At 36.3% G+C, this 22,565-nt stretch overlaps 1 protein-coding gene and 1 long non-coding RNA gene across 2 annotated transcripts in view; one reads left to right on the plus strand and one right to left on the minus strand.

Annotated features, from left to right (window-relative positions):
* The window catches only part of LOC309482152, a 90,667-nt gene extending 76,736 nt beyond the window's left edge, over positions 1-13,931 (plus strand). Inside the window, exon 2 of the long non-coding RNA XR_014200236.1 lies at positions 11,951-13,931. This is a non-coding gene — a long non-coding RNA (uncharacterized lncRNA). The remainder of the gene's footprint in view (positions 1-11,950) is intronic.
* Positions 1-18,476, minus strand: part of dusp10 (dual specificity phosphatase 10) — a 20,314-nt gene extending 1,838 nt beyond the window's left edge. The window contains exons 1-4 of the mRNA XM_082147258.1: positions 18,254-18,476; positions 15,139-15,888; positions 2,303-2,671; positions 1-1,317 (exon numbers count right to left, since the gene is read on the minus strand). The exon at positions 1-1,317 is cut by the window's left edge and continues 1,838 nt beyond it. Of these exons, the coding sequence (XP_082003384.1) occupies positions 1,052-1,317; positions 2,303-2,671; positions 15,139-15,853 (1,350 nt within the window). The 5' untranslated portion in view covers positions 15,854-15,888; positions 18,254-18,476 and the 3' untranslated portion in view covers positions 1-1,051. The remainder of the gene's footprint in view (positions 1,318-2,302; positions 2,672-15,138; positions 15,889-18,253) is intronic.
* Positions 18,477-22,565: the final 4,089 nt, after the last annotated feature.

A 22,565-nucleotide genomic window follows, 5' to 3' on the forward strand; every position in this document is an offset into this window, starting at 1 on the left:
TCGGCCAAAATATCGGTTATCGGCTTTCAAATATAAAGAATTCTCGGTTATCAGCTTTTAAACAAAGAATTATCGGTTATCGGCTTTTAAACAAAGAATTATCGGTTATCGGTTTTTAAATATAAAGAATTATCGGTTACCGGTTTTTAAATATAAAGAATTATCGGTTATCGGCTTTTAAACAAAGAATTATCGGTTATCGGCTTTCAAACAAAGAATTATCGGTTATCTGCTTTTAAATATAAAGAATTATCGGTTACCGGTTTTTAAATATAAAGAATTATCGGTTATCGGCTTTTAAATATAAAGAATTATCGGTTATCGGCTTTTAAATATAAAGAATTATCGGTTATCGGCTTTTAAATATAAAGAATTATCGGTTATCGGCTTTTAAACAAAGAATTACCGGTTATCGGCTTTTAAACAAAGAATTATCGGTTATCGGCTTTCAAACAAAGAATTATCGGTTATCTGCTTTTAAATATAAAGAATTATCGGTTACCGGCTTTTAAATATAAAGAATTATCGGTTATCGGCTTTTAAATACAAAGAATTATCGGTTATCGGCCTTCAAACATAAAGAATTATCGGTTATCGGTATGGGCCAAAATGTTCATATCGGTGCATCTCTACTGGTGACTATTTTAAAGGTCATAAAGAAGAAAATCAGTGCATCTAAACTGAACTTAAATGAAAAGATCCGTGACAAAAACACAAAAGAAGCACGTCTAACCAGGTGGGCCGGAAGTCTCAGTATCGTATCGTTATATACACATCATCACACACCCGGTTGTTGATTATTGCACAGTGCTGTAATCGCGCTCCTGTATAAAAATAGATTTCGAAGAATGATACAAGCCTTGATTTCCCAGACTCCTCTGGGGGCTTTAGCCAGCACCAGTGGCCAAGAGCCATCAAAAGTGACCTCAACACAGTGTTTGGCTGAACACTCACAGGACGGGTCGTTTTCCTCATGCAAGTCTCCGAATCCTCGTCCAAAAGAGTGTCTAAAATGGCAACGAGAGCATATTCCATGTGGGAATAGGAGATCCTATACGACGGTCTCGACGCCGGTGAGTTTGGGCGTGAGTATACGTGGAGTAACGCCGTTATTCAGGTCTTCTTCAAACTCTAAAAGCTGACCCATGAAGTTGAGGTTTGGCGAGATGATGGGCCGCCGGGATTTGACGAACTTGTAGGCGTCAGTCATGGTCATCCAGGTGTGTTTCATCAGGTACGCGATGACGATGGTGGCGGATCGAGACACACCGGCCTGGCAGTGAATGAGGAGTCCTCGACCGGCCTGACGAGCCTCTTCTGTGGACAGAAAACACACCAGAATGAGCTTGAGCAGAAATCAAGACGTTAGACATGATGGAGCTGTTGTGGTGAACTGTAATCTCCACCGTCACTGGCTTTTAGGAAAATGCCAGAAATATTTCAATTACTAAACCATTTGTCAAGTCACTAATGCCTCTGCTCTCTAAAGTCTCCCTTTTACTTGTGTGTGTATATATGTATATATATGTATATAGGTGTACATATTAAGTTTGTGAAACAAGGGAAACATTTACATTTTTATTATAATTTAGTTAATATATCATCATCATCATCTTTTTTTATTTAATGCCATGTCAGCAATCAGAGCTATCTTCATGGCAAAAATTCAATCACAAAAACACAAATATCATATAAATACAATAAAAACAGAACAAAGATAAAAACAGCAAGTCATATTATATGTTTAATGTTTTATTATAATTATATTGTTTATTATTAATTATATATATTGTAATATTGAATTAGAACTTATGTATATATATAAATTGCACATATATATAATAAAAAAAAAATATTTAGTTACAAATTGTAAATTATAATGCTTTTAATTATAATGTTTTAATATTATAATGATTTATTACAATTATATTATATAATTTATTAGTAATTATATATATATATATAAAAAAATCTAATTTTCAATTTGAAAGTATATTATGTATAATAATTGTGCATAATTTGTGATTTAAATGCTATGTATAAATATATATATAACATATATTGAGGGTTTTATATATATTATTATATGTGTGTGTGTGTGTGTGTGTGTGTGTGTGTGTGTGTGTGTGTGTGTGTGTGTGTGTGTATATTGAGGCTTATTAGTCTTAAAAAAAGGCTTGATTTTGTTCGAGTAAAGTTTAATTCCTCTTTCTCCTGTTGACTTTGGCCCTGAAATATGAGCTGAACATGTTCTCGTCAGGTTTCATGAGATCCACCCCGCTCTTCTCTCTAATCATCATACCTATGAACTCGAAAGCCTCCTCGAAGTACTGGCGCAGGTTCTGCTTGTTGCTGTCGGTGGCGGGGAAGCGCTTGTAGTTGAAGAGGCCGAGCTCGTAGTGGTAGAGCGGCAGGTGTGTGGTGACGTTCAGGATGAACCCGATGTCCAAGCGCTGCATCTGCTCCAGGTCTTGAGCGTCGCGTTCGTTGCCCAGGTAAAGGAAGGGCAGGATGGCCGTCAGCTCTGCGTTCTCGATGTCAGGTGTGGAGGGCAGGGAATGAGGTAGCGCCCCCGACAGGCCCATCGCGGTACTGCCGTCCGGTCCTTCCTCCAGGTGAAGCGAGTGTTCACACAGATCATCGTGGTTCTGCCGGAACCCGGAAAGGCCTCCTATAAGAGACCAATGCAAAAACATTCATTAGTTTCATTGGTTGGGTTCAAAAGACATAAAATGCAAACATCACCAGTGTTGGGGAAAGTTACTTTGAAACGTAATGCATAACAATATTGCGTTACTCCCTTAAAAAGTAACTAATTTCTTTACTTAGCAAGTACATTGGTCAATCAAGTGGAATTAAATGCATAGAAATGTATGTTTTATTGAACATATTTAGTTATTGGATGTTCTGATTCATCATTACACTGATTTTATTCCATTTTGAGGAATATTAAATCTTTTTTTGTGCAAGTGACATGAGTAAATGCACACTCACATTTAGTCTAGAACTAAAATAACAATGTTTCCCCACACACACACACACACACACACACACACACACACACACACACACACACACACACACACACACACACACACACACACACACACACAACGCCTCCTCACTTCGATTTGTCTCAACATGAGGACAGGAGAGCTGTCAGTCAATATATGGGAAAACAAAGTAACTTGTGTTTCTTATTTGAAAAAGTAACTCAGATATTTTTGTTGTAAATCTAGTTACTTGAAAAAGTAATCTGATTACGTAACTCAGGTTACTTGTAATGAGTTTCCCCCAACACTGAACATCACTACCCAACACCAAAAGAAAGAACCTCTAAAACTAGTGTTGATATATCAAAATTAAATCTCCTTGCAGAAGCATGACACTTTAATTCGCTTATTATAGTGTTTAAATGAACATTTCTGTCCTCATTTATTTTAATGTACAGTAGCAACCGTCTATAAAAGTCTAGGCAGTTGTGTGCTCATTTTTCTCATCATAAGAGATGTGTCCTGTTTTTGAGGTCAGGTGACACACACACACACACACACACACACACACTAAAAAATTTGCATACAATTTGCATTTCAGGTTGAATAAATTCCAGATCTTGTGACAGATCTGTCTTATTTGCATGAATGAATAATAGTATCTCCTGAGACCAGTCAGTGCGTATCACATGTTATATTAGGTCATAAATTCACATTTAAGAAACATGGATAAAAATATGACAGAAATTGCGCATATATATATATATATATATATATATATATATATACAGCATATATCAACTATAATAAATTATTATTGTTATTATTATAAGTATATAATATCACATAATATAATATCTCTATTTCCATTTTATAATATAATCTCTATAATTTAGCAGACACTTTTATACAAAGCGATAATTATTTAAAACATTATTAATTCTAATTAATATTATATAATTAGATTATATACTTAATATTATATTATTTAATTATGATATTATTAAATCTAAATTATAATATTGCTATACAACAAAAAATACAACATTATGTATTATTATTAGACATTTCAGATAATAATTATGTCTTTTATTACAATCTAATTTAATCTCCATTTCCATTTTATAATACTTAATGAGTTAAAAAATATGAATAATAATATTACTACATACTATAGAATACAACATTATATATCATTATATTAGGTATTATTTATTAGTATTATATAAGTATATAATAACATAATATCTCTATTTCTATTTTATAATATACATTTCTATAATTTGCATTTACAATTAAAGCATTTCCCAGACGCTTTTACCCAAAGTGATAATTAATTAAAAATGTAAAAAAAATATTTATATTATATAATTATATTTACATTATATAATTAATATTATAGTATTTAAAATATTATTAAATATAAATTATGATGTTGCTATACAATATAAAACACAACAATACATTTTAGGTATAATAAATTATAATTAGTATAATTATACCGTATTTTATGATTTATTATAATCTCCATTTTCCAAGTTATGTTTCTAAGCGTTCATACTGGCTGGAAACCCTTGAGCTCTCAGCAAACAACAGCTGTAACGCATGACAAAGAACAAACATCAGCAAACACACTTCTAATAAATGTTTAACCTGTCATACTGGACATCTGCGCTTCCTCCGCTAACGTACATCAGATGAATAAAGGGTGTGAAGTTATAGTCTGTTACATTTCAGTTAGTCAAACGTGAAACCTGTCGCACCTGTTAGCCTGCCTCTCATTCATCATCATCCTCATCATCCTCATCATCCTCATCAACAGCAGACGTGTCTGATCATCACTACACTGAGACTGAAGGGGGTTCCTGCGGTGACACAATCTCTCATTAACCGCATGCAGGAAAGCACCTTCAACTCTTGTTCATTTTTAGAAACCCACTGATATCATTTCTAAAAGTGCCAGACTGAGAAAGATCTCCCATCCAAGTTTATCTGAAAAGCACTAAGACTCAAATCTTTAGAAACCTCTAAAAAATTCTGCCTGGCAAAGGAAGTTTGCAAGTGATTTTCCTCAATAATGTCGATGTCAATGCCACTTTTATTTTATTAAACAACACATGCTGACAAATGTGCTTTACATCATCTCAGTTAAAACACAGAATAATACAATAGTAAAAACAATCATTAGAAAGAAGAATACGCCATGGCAAACTAATGTGTCTTAAGGTGTATTTTAAAAAAACATGTACAGAGTTACATCTCTAACATGTAAGCTATTCCAATACTTAAGCTTTATCATTAGCTATAATGTAATACTTAAAGGAGTACTTCACCACTAACAAAATGCGTTTTTCTATTAAACTTGTCTGCCTATACAGTGGAAAGGTGAAAAAAAAAGTAATCTAATCCCTGACTGAAGAAAACAAGAAAAAAAATGTTGTTGTTTTCCCTTTTACTATATAGGTAAGAAAACTTCAACACCCATAATGCACTGGGCATGTTGCCGTCGACCAAGGCCACGCCCACCAGTCTGCTATGGATACGCTTGACCAGAGTCTAACACCGCCTTTCTTTAGAAGGAAATACTTCTTAGCAAACTTTTAGTTATAATGGTGTCGACTTGCATTGTTCACAGTACGAGTAAACGTTTAGCGGGAGTGAGTTACTTTCAGTTTCAGTGGAGGATCCAGGGAGTTGTAGGCTGCGGATAAAGCCTGCACAGAAACCTGAGGCCTTGTTCACACCTGGTGTTAAGATGCGTTTCAGTCGATCGGTTCACAAGTAGACGAGGGAAACACATTCCCGTTTACACCTGGTGTTTTAATCCGACTCTTTTGTCCACTTTCAACTATTTCTGTCCTGATTTCTTCGAGGGGAGGGTAAAAGCTCGGGCAATTTACATATGAACATGACTGGAGACGACAGAAACACACACGGAGAGCATCAGCTTTAGTTTCTGCTCTGACATCCTCAAGACCAGCCGAACGCTGAGTGTGTGTGTGTTAGGGCGTTTTCACACCTGAGAGTCCGCACGAGGTCTGAACCAAAGGTCATGTTTTGATACATTCGGTTAGTTTTGGTTTGGTTTCACAGTGCAATTATGCGAGCGCACTAAAGCACTGTACATGACACACTTGTGTCCTGTCGTCATCATCTATGTGGGCTGCATCTCGACATTGATTGGCTTGTAAACGGACGTGTGTCTGACGTCAGCGTGTTGTCAGTTCGGCGAGTAACTTTGACAGGAATGAATGAACAGACGCATATCGTTGCCACTATACTGTTATTATTACGGCATTACTCCCTGCAGCACCAGCTATACTCGAGGCTAGTTCACATTCGCCAAATGAACGTCCTCGTTGTGCGAACATTTCATCGTCGCCGGCAGGACAAATATATGTGTGTGTGTGTGTGTGTGTGTGTGTGTGCGTGTGAATCAGCTGGAAGAAAGCTGTGGGCAGGACTGACAGATCTGAACATAAATCTTCTTCTTCAGTTGTTTAGGCTACGCGGGAACCATCAGAACTTCCTGTAAATGCTCTGAAAGTCTGAACCATACAGAAAATGCTTTCACACTAGAAACGAACCAAACCTCTGTTCAGTTTGATCCGGACCGAGACTACCTCTTTTCGTCTGACCAAATTTGGTCTGTTTGGTCCGGATCGTGGTCCAGGGGAGGGTTCACACCTGTAATTTTGATTCGGATCAAACTGAAAAGTCAGAAAATCCGGACCAAACAAGGTAGGTGTGAAAGGGCCCTTAGACACCAGAAATGGAGAGAGAACATTGTGTTTAGTACGTTTTTCATCTTCAAACCAAACTTGGGTCTCCAGCCGACAGAGTTTAAACCCCGTCTGGCTAGAGCTCTTCCCGTAATGTTCATGCATTAGTTCAGTAAGAGGAGAGAAGTCGGTCTTTTGTGGCTGTTTGAACACATTCGATCACAAGAGCGTTTACACTGCGAAAGCAATCCGGTCTAATGCGTTTTCGTCTACCTCTGGAAGTGGTTGAAAGAGGTTAAAACCTGTACTCAGCCGATCCATGAAAACGCATCTTTGCCGTTCTGTCAGTTCTTCCCCATGCATAGAAATCTGTTGCCATAGAGGTCCATTTTCACTATGATGCTGTTTAAAGAGTGATAAACATACCTTCACAATAACTGTCCTGTTAATAACCCTCTGTTGATCTGACTGTCTGTGGTCGGGGATTCAAGAGTTGAGTTTTCACAAAAGCCCCTGAAGCTGTCAAAAGTTTTTTGCTGACAAGTAAATGTAAATTTCTCAGTCCAGTTATCACGGAGAACGAGTAAACATTGTTCATTTACATATACTGCCTCCACTGTAACTATACAAAGCGGTCTGAAATTCTTCAAAGTTACACTTTAAAGTTGACCTATTATGTGCCTTTTTACAAGATGTAATATAAGGTGTCCCCAGAATGTTTCTGTGAAGCTTCAGCTCAAAATACCCCACAGATAATGTATTATATCATTATATAAATGCCCATTTTAGAGTGGAAGGAAAAACATGCTGTTTTTGTGCATGTCTCTTTAAATGCAAATGAGCTGCTGCTCCGCCCCCTTTGCAGAAGAGGGTGGAGCCTGTACAGATCATGCCTCGGATACTCTGCCAAAAACGAACACATCTGTTTGGTTTTGATTATAATCTCCATCACGTTCACGCTCATGTGACATTGTAGTTCTTTATAATCATGAAAGTTTATTATCTGCATGCGTTTTAAAGCAATATCAGTCTAAACTTCTGATATCTGGTTTTCTGAGCGCACACATACGAAGCACACACACAGAAAGCTGGATGTCAGACGGCGCTTCCCGTGAGTATTAGTTCTCTTTCACCTCTTATTCCGCTTACACTGTCAAATACACAAAGTTCACATCCGGTTATATCTGTGAACGTAAACAGCAGAGAAAGAAATCGCATATGTATATTAGATGTGTATTAAAGCAGTATAATATAATATAATATAATATACAGTACCTACTGCCATTCATGCTGTTAAAATGAATCAAACAACAAAAGAAAAACAGAAAATCATTTAGCTGTTAAATGCTCTGGCAAGGAGATAAACATGGCGGACGGTGTACAGCTCACTGAGGGGCGGGGTTTATGCTAATAGGGGCGGAGTCTGTCAGCAGTTGTGGGCGGGGCCTGTGGAATGTGACATCACTGCTTATGATTTATGAGGCAAATAACAAACGGGTGGAAGGGATTTTACCACAAAATGGTGGTTTTGTTCACACACTGCAGACACATGTTCAATATGAATTTTACATAATAGGTCCCCTTTAAGATGAGGGCTTTGTTCAAATGATTATCCTCAATGAGCAATAGTTATTAGAGCATGAAGCCACAGCACGCTCCACTAGAAAACACACACACTGCCAAATGTCTGCATGGATACAGCATTGCATTACACAAGCAACATTTGGTTGCTCAGATGTTCTGAAAGTCTGTCATTCACAAACTGGCAAACGCCACATGATGTGTTGAATGATTGCAAACAGCAAAGTCGCGTTACACTGAGATCTTTTCTCGGTTTTCAAACCCTTCTGAAAGTTCAAGACCTAAAATGAAAATTCCCAAGATCCTCTTGATTGATGGAGGAATTATTAAATCCGTGGCGTTTCAGTCTCTCACACACACACACACACACACACACACACACACCGCTGTTATCTTCAAGCATTCTGCAAGAGCCGTGATTTGCTCGATAGCACGCACACAGCGAACGAGAATGAAAGAGGAGATTAGCATCGCATGTAACCTTCCCAGAGAGAGCAATCCCAGAATGCAGTGCGAGAAGCTCAGTGAAGCAATTCATTCGAGAGAAATTCAGTGCTTACATGTAAAAAGTAACACAAACTAATTTACAAAATTATTCATATAAAATAATTAATAGTTAAATGTGTAATTAAATTGGGCATAATTACATCATACAATTTTATAAAATATAATCTTATAATTATAACATTATTAATTATGATATAATATTACTATACTACAATATTATATATAATTAAATTAGATATTATAATAATAGCTTATAATTTTATAATATATATCCTCTCCATAATTATAACATAATTCATTATAATATTACTATATAATATAAAATACAGCATTATATATAATTAAATTAGGTATTATAAACTATAATGAGTAGGATTACATCTTATAATTGTATAATATAACAATGTTAATTTCCATTTAATAATATATATAATATTAATTAATTATTCATTTAATTAATTATACTATAAAACTACTATTATACTATAACTTCCTAATTTATTATATAAAATTACTATATATACACTACTATACAATATAAAATACACAAACACACATATTTATATAATAAATATAAAATAAGGTATTATAATAATATCTTATAATTTTATTATATAATCTCCATAATTATAACATTATTAATTATCATATTACTATATAATATAAAATGCAACTTTATATATAACTAAATTAGGTAATACAAATTAAAATGCATAACATAAACATAACATGACATAACATTAACATGACAAGACATAACATGACATATAACAACAAACATAACAGCAATTAACAACAAACATGACATGACATGACATAACATAACATATAATATAACATAACATTACATAACATGACATATAACAAACATGACCTGACATAACATAACATAACATATAATATAACATAACATGACATAACAAACATGACATGACATGACATGACATAACATATAATATAACATAACATGACATATAACAACAAACATGACATGACAACATATACTGTATCACAACACAACATAACATGACAAGACATAACATAACATGACATGACATAAAACAAAAAACATAACATAGCAATTAACAACCAACATGACATGACATGACATAACATAATATAACATAACATAACATATAACAACAAACATGACATGACATAACATAACATAACATATAATATAACATAACATGACATAACAAACATGACATGACATGACATATAATATAACATAACATAACATGACATAACAAACATGACATGACATGACAACATATATCACAACACAACATAACATGACATAACAAACATGACATGACATGACATATAATATAACATAACATGACATATAACAACAAACATGACATGACAACCTATATCACAACACAACAGTTTGCATTTGGCAGAGCCTTTTATCCAAAGCCACTTACACTGCATTTTAGGTCATTTAGTTAGAGAATTAGAGCACTGTGTCGATAGCTTAGCTTAGCGCTGTGTCGATAGCTTAGCTTAGCGCTGCGTCTTAAGTTGAAGCCTATGAAGAACGTTCCAAATAAGTCACTTTCAAGATTCAATTTCAGGCTGTTGCCTTAGAAGTCGACAGAGTCCTAGCTCTCTAGAGTCCTAATGTCTGCGTACACACACACGCTGGCACATCGGCTCCGCTCCGAAACCTGTGATCTGCCTATAGCAGCTGAGGTCCGATTTGGAACAATACATATGCAATTAAAATGTTGTTTTATTTGTAAAAATAAGGATACAAACTGAATGAAAGCAAATATTTCTGTGAGCTCTTTCCATGGACTCATCATAAGGCTAATCTATCAATTAATAAGGTTTTTAATTCTGGTTGAAGCACTCTTGTCTGTATTTGCCGCATGTTTATTATGCTATGTTATGCTTTACTGCTTTGTATTATTATCCTGGTGTTATTGGTCAACTCTGGTAATAGTGAATAGTGCTATATAAATAAAATTGCATTGCCATCTTGGATTTCGTCACGGATTGCCTTCTGGGATTATTTTATATGCAACAACAGATATGCACAATTTGGCCAAAACACGGTAACTTATAAAAGCCCTCATGTTGCTCCCTACCTTAATATACCTTAAAATAATGCACTTATGATTCTCTATGCAGACAGCACTGTGTTTAGGAGCAGATCTATAAGGTTTTCAATAAGACGTCAGAAGACAGACACGCTCTGCCACCGTCCCTTGACTCTCCACACCAGCCAAACAAGGAGAAACACGGCAACAGACTGAAGCGCGGCTAGCAGAGATCACAGGAGCACATGGCCCTCGCAGCGAGAGATCAGGGACATGCAAATACTCGACACACAAGAGTAGATGTGACCCATCTACTGTACTGTCTGGCCTCTGTGTTGATGCAGAACATATGGTTGATGTATAGCAAAACATTTAGCGTTCTACATCAGCCTTATTAACGCAACAAGAGAAATCAAATAGCAATAGCAACTTTATTTTTATTTATTACATGGCTTGGTTGAATTCTAATGTAGAATGCGTTGCCATGGAAAACAGAGCGTTGCTATGGACGCAGGATTCTAACCGTAGAGACGGAACGGACTATTTTCTTTAGCGGAAGCAATACAGTCGTTTTTTAAATCAATTGTGTCAAATTATTGATTTATGTGGTAGGTAGGCATGTAATAAGCGGGATAATGTAGAGCGAGGCGGCTGTTATAGCGAATACACCCCCTTCAGGCTGATTCAAGAACCCTCTGCTTCGCGTCGGTGTCGGGGTTGTTTTCGCTATAACAACCGCCTCGCTCTACATTATCCCTTACATAGCACGATTAAAACAACACAAGTTGACCGATGTGCTTTACAATGTCACAGAAAAAAGAAGAGAAAAAAAAACCATCACTTTGAGGATCATGTGACTCTGAAGACTGGAGTAAGGACGCATATTATACAATTAAGCAAAAGGCACAATGCCATTTAAAGGTCTCTTCTGCTCACAAATAATGCATTTATGAGATAAAAAATACAGTAAAAATTGTGAAATATTATTACAATTTAAAATAACTGTTTGTTGTGTGAATATATTTTAAACTGTAATTTATTCCTGTGATCAAAGCTGTATTTTCAGCATCATTACTCCAGTCTTCAGTGTCAAGTCAAGTCAAGTATATTTGTATAACGCTTTTCACAATACAGATTGTATCAAAGCAGCTTCACAGTATTAAATTAAAATAATACAATAAAGTTTGTTTCAAGAGGAATTTATTGATTGATAAAATTAAATTAAATATCCCCAAAATATCCCCAACTGAGCAAGCCAAAGGCAACAGTGGCAAGGAACCGAAAAACTCCATCAAGTGACCTAATGGTGTCCTAAAACTCCATCAGGTGACCTAATGGAGAAAAAAAACCTTGGGAGAACCCAGGCTCAGTCGGGGGCCAGTTCTCCTCTGGCATTTATGAGCTAGAGGCCGGATTGTAGTTTGAACTGTAAGATTATATGAATGCCTGGCTGAAGAGATGCGACTTTAATCTAGTTTTAAACTGATAGAGCGAGTCTGAGCAACGAACAGCATCAGGAAGACTATTCCAGAGTTTTGGAGCCAAATGTGAAAATGCTCTCCCTCCTTTGGTGGTTCTGGATATCCTAGGTATGACCAAAAGCCTTGAATTTACTGATCTTAAAGAGCGCGATGGATTATAGGGCGATAGAAGATCCGTTAAATAGACTGGAGCTAAGCCGTTTAGGGCTTTATAAGTCAGTAGCAATACCTTGTAATTAATACGGAACTTTATAGGTAACCAATGCAGTGATGATAAAATCTGTGTTATATGATCATATTTTCTTGATCTCGTAAGAACTCTAGCGGCGGCATTTTGGACTAACTGTAGCTTGTTTATTGAGGATGCAGGACAACCAGCTAGTAAAGCATTACAGTAATCCAGTCTCGAGGTCATGAATGCATGAACTAACTTTTCTGCATCAGAAACTGATAGCATGTTACGTAGCTTAGCAATGTTTCTAAGGTGGAAAAAGGCTGTTTTTGTAACATATGAAATATGATTTTCAAAAGACAGGTTGCAATCGAGTATAACACCCAGGTCTTTTACTGTAGAGGATAAAGTAACAGGACATCCTATGATGTTAAAGTTGTATTGTGCGAGGTTTTGTGGGCGGTTTTTTGAACCGATAAGTATTACCTCTGTCTTGTCTGGATTTAATAAAAGAAAATTACGCTTCATCCAATCTTTTATATCTTTAACACACTTTGTCAATTTGGAAAATTTAGCGTTTTCATCCGGCCGTGATCACAGTGTCACATGATCCTTCAGAAATCATTCTAATATGATGATCTGATGCTCAAGAAACATTTCTGATTATTATCAGTGTTAAAAACAGCTTCATGTTTTTGTGGAAACTGTGATACATTTTTTCCAGGGTTCTTTGATGAGTAGAAAGTTCAAAAGAACAGCATTTATGTAACTTTTGTAATATTATAAATGTCTTAATGTCACTTTTGATGCATTCTTGCTGAATAAAAGTATGTCTCTCTATCTCTCTCTCTTTATCTATCTATATCTATATATAAATATCCCCAAACGTTTGAATGGTAGTGTAGGAGACAAACAGTCAAGGCTAAACGGTGGCAAACATGCAACAAGAAAACCCGAGATTACGCTAAAAAATTTATAATGTAAAAATCCCATTTGATTATTCAAAAAGCGTTGCTTCAAAAAATTCCAAGCAGAAGCATGTTTGACAGGGTGCCATCATCTCTGAGAGCACAGATTGATGTTTGAAGAGTAGATCATATGCCAGTGAAACAAAAAGTAGGCGTTAAATAACGAGTCATTCTAGAAGTGAAGAGTTCAGCTAGTTCTGGTTCTGCAAGACTCAAATGACTGTCTGTGAAAGTAAAAGGGCACCGCAAACGCAGGGCTTAGATTCAACAAAACAATTCTTATGAACAAAATTCCTCTTTACTGCTATTTTCTAACTTATGAGAAAAGGAAATGTTTGGGGGAATAGTACAAAATGTTCTAATATATAGACAAAACTTAAGAAGAATTTGAATTCCTGAAAATAATTTACTTTAAAAACACCGTAAGTCACATCTTAAAGTTAGGGTATCCTCCATTGTCTTCAGTTTTCTTCTTAAAAAAGAAAAAAAAAAGATGTACTTATTATGTAAAACTTTAAATATTTGAGAACAACTTTTTCATTTTCAAGAACTGCACTCACTCTTAAAAAATAAAGGTTCTTTATTTTGGCATCGTAGGTTCCAAGAAGAATTTTTTACATCCATGGAATCTTTCCATTCCACAAAAGGTTCTTTAGAGTGAAAAAGATTCTTAAGATTATTAAAATGTTCTTTTAAGAACTGCTCGGGAAACCAAAAATGGTTCTAATGGCATCACCTTTATTTTTGAAGGTTCAAAACTTCTTTCTTAAAGGGGTAGTTCACCCAAAAATGAGTTGTTCCAAACCTGTGTGAGTTTCTTTCTTCTATTTTGATAGTTTCTATTTCTATTATTTGTTGTATTTCTACTACGGCGATCAATGGGGTCCAACAACTCTTTAGTTCTTTGTTCTTCAAAAAATCTTCCTGTGTTCCGCAGAAGGAAGAAACTCATACAGGTTTGTGGGTGAGCAAATAATGACAGAATTTAAATTATTAGGTGAACTATCCCTTTAATAAGACTTTCAGATGTCGGAAGAAATAGCATTCGAATGATCAAAATGTTTCCAAAAACTTCCCAACACTCTCAACAACAGCAACTTACCTTTAAAGGGACAGTTCACCCAAAAATTTAAATTCTGTCAGTAAAAATTGTACGCAAAAACCCCCAAAAATAACGACTTTATTCAACTCTTTAGCGCTGGTACCGGCTGGACGTACAGCCCAGAAGCGCTGCGCTGTTACACTACGTGAACTCACTGAGAGAAACACAGAAGAACATGAAGAGTTGAATAAAGTCGTTATTTTTGGGGGGTTTTGCGCACAAAAAGTATTCTCGTCGCTTGATAAACTTAAGGTTGAGCCACTGTAGTCACTCAGACTATTTTAACGATGTCTTTACTAACTTTTCTGGGCCGGCAAGTTTAAATTACAGAGAAGCCTATGGAGGAGTGAGACAGCTCTCAGATCTCATCAAAAATATCTTAATTTGTGTCTCGAAGATGAACGAAAGTCTTACGGGTTGGAACAACATGAGGGAGAGTAAATACCGACAGAATTTTCATTATAAGTTGAACTGTCCCTTTAAGAAGATTTTCAGATGTCGTAAGAAATAGCATTCGAATGATCGATATGTTCCCCAACACTCTCAACAACATCAGCAACTAACCTTTAAGCACGACGGGGTCCTTCCCTTCCCTCCTCAGCGACTCCAGAACCACATGCAGGGCCTGCGAGGGCGTCAACCGGCCCGGATCCACCGTGCTTTCATCGTACACCACCAACTCTTTCGAAAAAATCCCTTTGAAGGAGTCCTTGCTGTGCCGGCAGGAGATGAGATCCAGCACCGTGATCTTTCCCTGCTGGAGCCGTCGACGACTGATCTTATCCGAGCAGTTGATGTGCACGGCGCCTCGGATGTGACTCTTGTTGAACTCTGTGAACGGTCGGCAGTCGATGATGACGGGAACCGGGCCGATCGGGTGTCCCAGAGGGCATTGCGTGAGCTTCTTAGCGAGTTCGTTAGGGTGGATGACCCGCATGCCTCCCCTAATCAAGCTTGAGGTGAGACTCGGCGCACTCCCGTGTCCCACCGGCACGTGAACGCCATATCCGATGCCAGAGTTTAAGTTAGGACTGCTGGCGCTGACCCGAACGTCTTTCTCGTAGGTGGTCACGGTGCAACAGCTGGCACTGCTGCATCCACACGTCAGCGAGCGCGTGGAGCCGCTGGACGAGGGCATATACGAAAGCTTGGTGTCCTGGATCTTCACCTCGATGGCTTCTTCCAGGGAGCTGGTGTCCCGGCGCAGTCCGAGGTCCTGAGGGCGTAAAGGCCTTGGCAGCGCCACCACAATCCTGTCGTCTAGAGGAGACGGAGGCATGGAGAGACCACGGAGAACTCAGACGACCAGACGATCTGAGGAACACAACACAGATCAGATGCATCGTCGTGGGACGGACATTCTGGACTAGGGGGGTTGAAACTTACTTTTTCACTCACAGGCCAATTTGGCAACTACATTTTTAAGTTACCGGCCACTTCAGAACTTCTACTACCCCAAAATAAGAAAGGAAAAGAAAAAAAGAAGATGAAATAACCCAGATTAACTACGTCATATCTTATATATAATGTGTGTACATATATGTGTGTGTATATGTATGTATGCATGTATGTATGTTTGTGTATATATATATATATATATATATATATATAGAGAGAGAGAGAGAGAGAGAGAGAGAGAGAGAGAGAGAGATAGAGAGAGAGACAGAGAGACAGAGAGAGAGAGAGCGCGAGAGAGAGTGACAGAGAGAGAGAGAGAGAGACAGAGAGGGACAGAGAGAGAGAGAGGGACAGAGAGAGAGAGAGAGAGAGAGAGAGAGGGACAGAGAGAGAGAGAGAGAGAGAGAGAGAGAGAGAGATAGAGAGAGAGACAGAGAGAGAGAGAGAGAGCGCGAGAGAGAGTGACAGAGAGAGAGAGAGAGAGACAGAGAGAGAGAGAGGCTTTATATATTTAAAAAATATATCAAATTTGGATTTCATTTTGGATTTATTTCTTTTTCAAACTAAATTCTGTCATCCATCTCCTCCCTTCCTTTTTCATCCTCATCACCAAAATTGTATTTTAGGTGGACAGATCATTACAGGACAAAGAACATTTAAAATATATATATATATTTTTTTAAGTAGGATGTAAAATAACAAAGTCTTTTCTTTAAATCAAATGTTTTTTAATCTTTGCTACTGCTTCAATGCAAATGAACAAGCGCGCAGTTATTGTTTGTATAGTGACGGGCATGTTCAAGTAAGCCAGATATTAGCAGATTCTGCGCAATACGCTGTATTTAATATATCATAATGACTTAATTTGGCTTACATGAACTTCCCCAGCAAAGTGAGTGAACATAAGTAACCCGGCGGGTGTTAATATTAAACCTTGGGTGTAACGAGACCCTCATGTCACGATTCGATACATATCACGATACGATATTATTGCAATACTCCGACAGACATATGATAAAAGGTTAACAAAAAAAGTACTGTTGATTAAAATCATAAATTTGGTGTTACATTGCGGGTGTAAATGAATAGGCTTGCGGCGCCGATAGCCTCGTGGTTAGCGCCGATATATATACGTCTTTAGCGACCAGAGTTCGACTCCCAGCTCGAGGTCCTTTGCCAATCCCGTTCCCCTCGCTTTCCTGTCAAAAATCTCTACTGTCCTATACAGTAAAGGCACAAAAACATAACTAAAAAAATAAATAATAATTAATAGGCTTGGACTTGGTGCTGGAAACCCAATGCACGTCCTGAAACGTGACACCAGAATAAAAATATTCATGATTCTGAAGCTGAAAATACAGAATTATTTTAGACGAACATGCTTGCACTCTTTCACTGACTAGATATATTTAAAATAATGTAGGCCACTTTTTACTGGTAACAGACATTTGCCATTATCAGGACCCACAAATATTCCCCCATAGCATTATTATGCATTATATTGAACATTATATATAGTAGTTTAAAGTAGTACTGACACTAAATCTCTAAAAACTAGAATTTTTCCCTCACACAGATTTTATTTTATTTTGGATGAATTATCCACGATACATATTGTTGTATTTTTGTATTGCGATATATTGTTACACCCCTATAGTCTGTCCTCATCAGGCCCGCCTGAACCTGCACTGATTTATAGGGGAAACCTACAGAACGGCTGTCAAGAGTTTTACACTTAAATGACCTGAAATACTGACAGGAGACGTGCAGAACTTTTGAGAATGACGTATTGCACTGAAATCTACATGTTCTGAATCTGGATCCTCAAAAGTGCATGAGACTCTCAATGTACAAGACCGAATAGCTGACCCCATTAAATTCAAAAGAGCACACACACATACAGCCCATTCCCAAACACAGCATGTGGACGTGCTGGGAATAAAATATGAAAAGCTTCTGCATCTATGGCTAGACATCATCATTATTTCATGCGGTGACAATGCATGCAATTTGCAGATCATTTTCTTTGCACAGCACAGAAGCTGTCAAGACATCACAACTACAGCCTCACACATGACTGATATGATAACACTGAGTAATGCACGGAAATTAAGTTTGATTTTAGGGGAAACTGGCATTTTATAAGCATCTATGTCAAATATGAGGTTTCCTACAGTTAAAAGCACATCATATATGTCTATATTATGGGTGGGACTGTGTGTACTCTTATGCTCAGCAATTCAGACAACTCTTCATAGTTAAATATGAGCATTAGACTTACATTTAGCGCGTTTCTCAGCAATGTCTTGTTTCTTCCGATGTGTTTGGTGAGTTATCGATCAGTCTGAGCCGTCCAGCCGGTACCGGCGCTAAAGACCCGCAACATTTTCCTCCCGTCCTGCTTTGCTCTCTCCTCACTGATGTAGCTGGAGTTTGTAGCGGGTCCGCACTAGTATCACTTCAGACTGACACGATCCTGAACCAATGAAGCCCCGCACTGACGATAGTCATGCGCTGATGGCCCAGAAAGAGGAGGAGCGCGAGCGGCGCGAGCGGCGCGTGCGGAAGCGCAGGGTGATGTCATTGACAGCCAATCAGGAGACAGTTCGGTGAAGCCGGTTTAAAGAGCCGGGACGCGAGTGAGAATGCACTGAAATAATGATCATACGGTGTTTAAAAATAAATTAATAAAATAATTATATAAATTTTATAGGGTTCAACACCTAAAGGTGAAAATTAAAATAGTCATTAAAAATAAAATACAAAAAGAGAGAAACATAAAACAGACAAATACTAAAATGATAAAACAAATTCATGGGTTTCATCCGGTCCCTTTCCACAGGTGTATAAAATCAAGCACCTAGATTATGAATGCAGACTGCATTGTGCTTGATTAATACACCTGTGGAAAGAGACCGGATGAAATCCATGAATAATGTTGTGGGGTCCTTTCTATGTCAACACCTTAAAAGCAAAACTTAAAATAGTCATTAAAAATAAAATACAAACAGAAAGAGAATTCACTGTATAATTGAGCCAATCAGAAGGCAGTTTGGTCAAACTGGTCTTAAAGAGACAGGACACACGTGGGAATAAAACTGTAATAAAAATGTAATAAAACTGTAATAAAAATAGAGAGTTTGAAAATTTTAATTTAAATAATAAAATATATCAGTGTAAGGTTCTTCCTTATGTTAACACTTTAAAGGCAAAAATGGTCATTAAAAATAAAATACAAAGAAAGAGAATTTACTGTATAATTTAGCCAATCAGAAAACAGTTTGGTCAAACTGGTTTTAAAGAGACAGGATGCAAGTGTGAATGCACTGAATTAATGATGATAACGTGTTTAAAAAATAAATAAATAAGTGAAATTATTATTTAAATGTTGTAGGGTTTTTCCTATGTCAACACCTAAAGGCGAAAATTAAAATAGTCATTAAAAAATACAAAAAGAAAGAGAATTTACTGTATAATTTAGCCAATAAGAAGACAGTTTGGTCAAACTGGTCTTAAAGAGACAGGACACAAGTATGAATGCACTGTAAAAAAATAAAATTTAAATAAAATACAATAAAATATATCAGTGTTGTAGGGTCCTTCCTTATGTCAACACTTTAAAGGCAAAAATAGTCATTAAAAATAAAATACAAACAGTCACAAATAAACATGTCAATGACATTCTGATTCATTTCATAACTTTCATTAATGTTTGCAAAAATCATTAGATTACATTATATAACACTTAGATAATGTTAATGCATCCATTTTTTATGAAACTTTGAATCAAAGTTCCAGGTATATTCCGTCCAAGTATTCATATTTAATAGCAAATAACCTTCAATAACATAAAATAACTTATGAATGCAAGTTATCATGTAGTGTTACAGGTTCTTGTGAGTTCGTATGGATCTACAGTGCAAAACAACACTGATAAGTGGACCGAGTTTGGCTCTGATTCACTCGTGTTGACTAGTGTCCATTTAAAGCCCATGACTGCTGTTCACAGTGTAGTTTATAGCAGTCGTCAGGCCTTGTAGGCGACAGTCGCTTATCTCAGAGTCCCAAATGTTAGAACATATCTTCATGGTCTAAATTACTCATCTGTGACTAATGAGATATAGTGTTATCTTTATATTAATGATCTTATAAGCAGTGCTTTAAAGGTGAGGGCTATCCTCGAACGCAGTCTAGTGTCATTTTCACCAAACAGGATCTTACTTTAAATAATAGTCTAAATTCTGCACTCATTTATTCTTTGCACTAGAAAGAATGAGGCATATATTAGAATTTGCCATTAAAATGTGTCTTAACTTTATAAGCTCACCTCTCCTAAAAAAGCTGGTCTTGTTTTATTGCCCCGGTACGAGCATAAAATTATATTTAGAAGTGTGTTTGTGAGTATCAGTCAGTGGAAAAACTGGCGTCATGCGGTGTGATATTTAGAGCCCTGAAGAAGAGGAAACGAACAACCACTTCCTCTTTTGCAGAGGTGTTTTGCTCAGTCCCTTTTCACAGTCTCGTTTCTCTTCATGATTCTCATTAGTCTCTCGTTACTGTAGTACACTCATTTGTATTTGACAATCAGCATCGTTTAAAGGCAGTACAACAAATACTGTCACGATGAATTCATTACAGCAATGCCCCAAAAAACTTTACTCACTACTGTAATTAAAAATCACATTTAAATGTGCGTAAAGTGTGTACTGCAGGTCAATAACTCATTCAATAATTAAGATTAAGATGTTTTTAAAATTAAGTCTCTCATGCTCCCCAAAGGCAGCATTTGTTTAATCAAAAATGCAGTAAAAACAGTAATATTGTGAAATATGTGCTAATTTACACTGAATTTTACATTGTTTTGCACTATCAATAGATCTGCATAATTGCAATACATTAATATTTAACTAGACCTAGTCATCCTTAAGAATAATGAGAATTCCCAAAACTAAAATGTCTGGTCATTTTACAGTAATGTGATTTTTGCATGAAAACTATGGCATTTAAAATAACAGTTGTTCTAAAAATATGCTCCTTTTTCTTTATGCTAAATATAATTATATATATATTTAAATATATCCCACGGAGTGCATTCAAATGGTTTAATGCAGAGTTAGCCGTGGATTATCCCTCTTATAACATGATAATTTACCAGTGCAATATTTGATTCAGACAGAGATAAAGTAGCCTAGTGTGTAAGATTACATTTATTTGAATTAAAGAATTACAGCATTTATTTGAATTCATTATCGAGAGATGAGAGAAGCATGTGTGAATTACCTGCATCTGTTCAGCGCCTCTCTCTATTAACAATATAGCTCTAAGTTTACTTACTTCAAAACCAGCGATGTTCCTGCTGAGAAATATGATGTAGCGATTCAGTAGCAAAGCTATTTTAATGATAAAAGTTGTGGGGGAAAGTTGAAATGTTTGTGTGTGTGCTTCAATCAATAGCTATGTTTCCATCCAAAGTTGCGAATTTAACGTGCAAAATCGGAATATCGCTTAAAACATTTACGAATAAAGCAGCGTTTCCATCCAGTGACCCGAAGAGAACAAAATATTCACTTCCTGATAAACTGGAGCTAAATATCACTAAGAAAAGTAGGAGAAGCCACTACATATAAATGACTTGCGTCTCAGAGCATGCAGACCAAACGCAATAAAGTTTGTCTATCTTGCTTTCGGAGGCGGAGTCTGCAAAAACGCAAAACAGCATTTCAGTTCTGTGCAACGAGATCGGCCTAATTAGTCCCGTTATGAAGTCTCAAAGTCACATAATTGTTTTTAACGCGCCTTGAGGAATTTGTTGTGTAAATGTGTTTCCATGGTAGTAAATGCGCATGTTTTCTTATCGGATTAAAAATGTTTCGACTCAAACGATGCGCATTTTTTTTAGAATTTTTTACTAATCTTGGCGTTTCCATCCTGCAGCTTTTGATGGGATATCCCAAAATACGTATAAAAATAGGTGGATGGAAACATAGCTATGAAATTAGCTTATGAAAACAGCACGAGTGACGTATGCATGCGCGCGATAGCACATTAATATAGAACGTAATTAAACTGACTTGGAACTACTTGTGCATTTACGGTTTTATTGCACACCTTCCAGCCAATCAGAATCGAGTATTCAGACAGACCATGGTATATATATATATATATACACACACACACATATATATACATACATATATACACACACATATATATATATATATATATATATATATACACACACACATATACATATACATACATATATATATATATATATATACCGGTATATATGTATGTCTATGTGTGTGTATATATATATATATATGTGTGTGTGTGTGTGTATATACATGTATGTATATGTGTGTGTGTGTGTGTGTGTGTATATATATATATGTGTGTGTATATATATATATATATATATGCGTGCGTGTGTGTGTGTGTGTATGTATATATAATATATATATATATATATGCGTGTGTATATATATATATATATATATATATATGCGTGTGTGTGTGTGTATATATCTATATATATATGCGTGTGTGTGTGTGTGTGTATATATATATATATGTGTGTGTGTGTATATATA

Source organism: Leuciscus leuciscus (genome assembly GCF_965113295.1).
Source record: "Leuciscus leuciscus genome assembly, chromosome: 19".
In the NCBI taxonomy this organism is placed as follows: domain Eukaryota; kingdom Metazoa; phylum Chordata; class Actinopteri; order Cypriniformes; family Leuciscidae; genus Leuciscus; species Leuciscus leuciscus.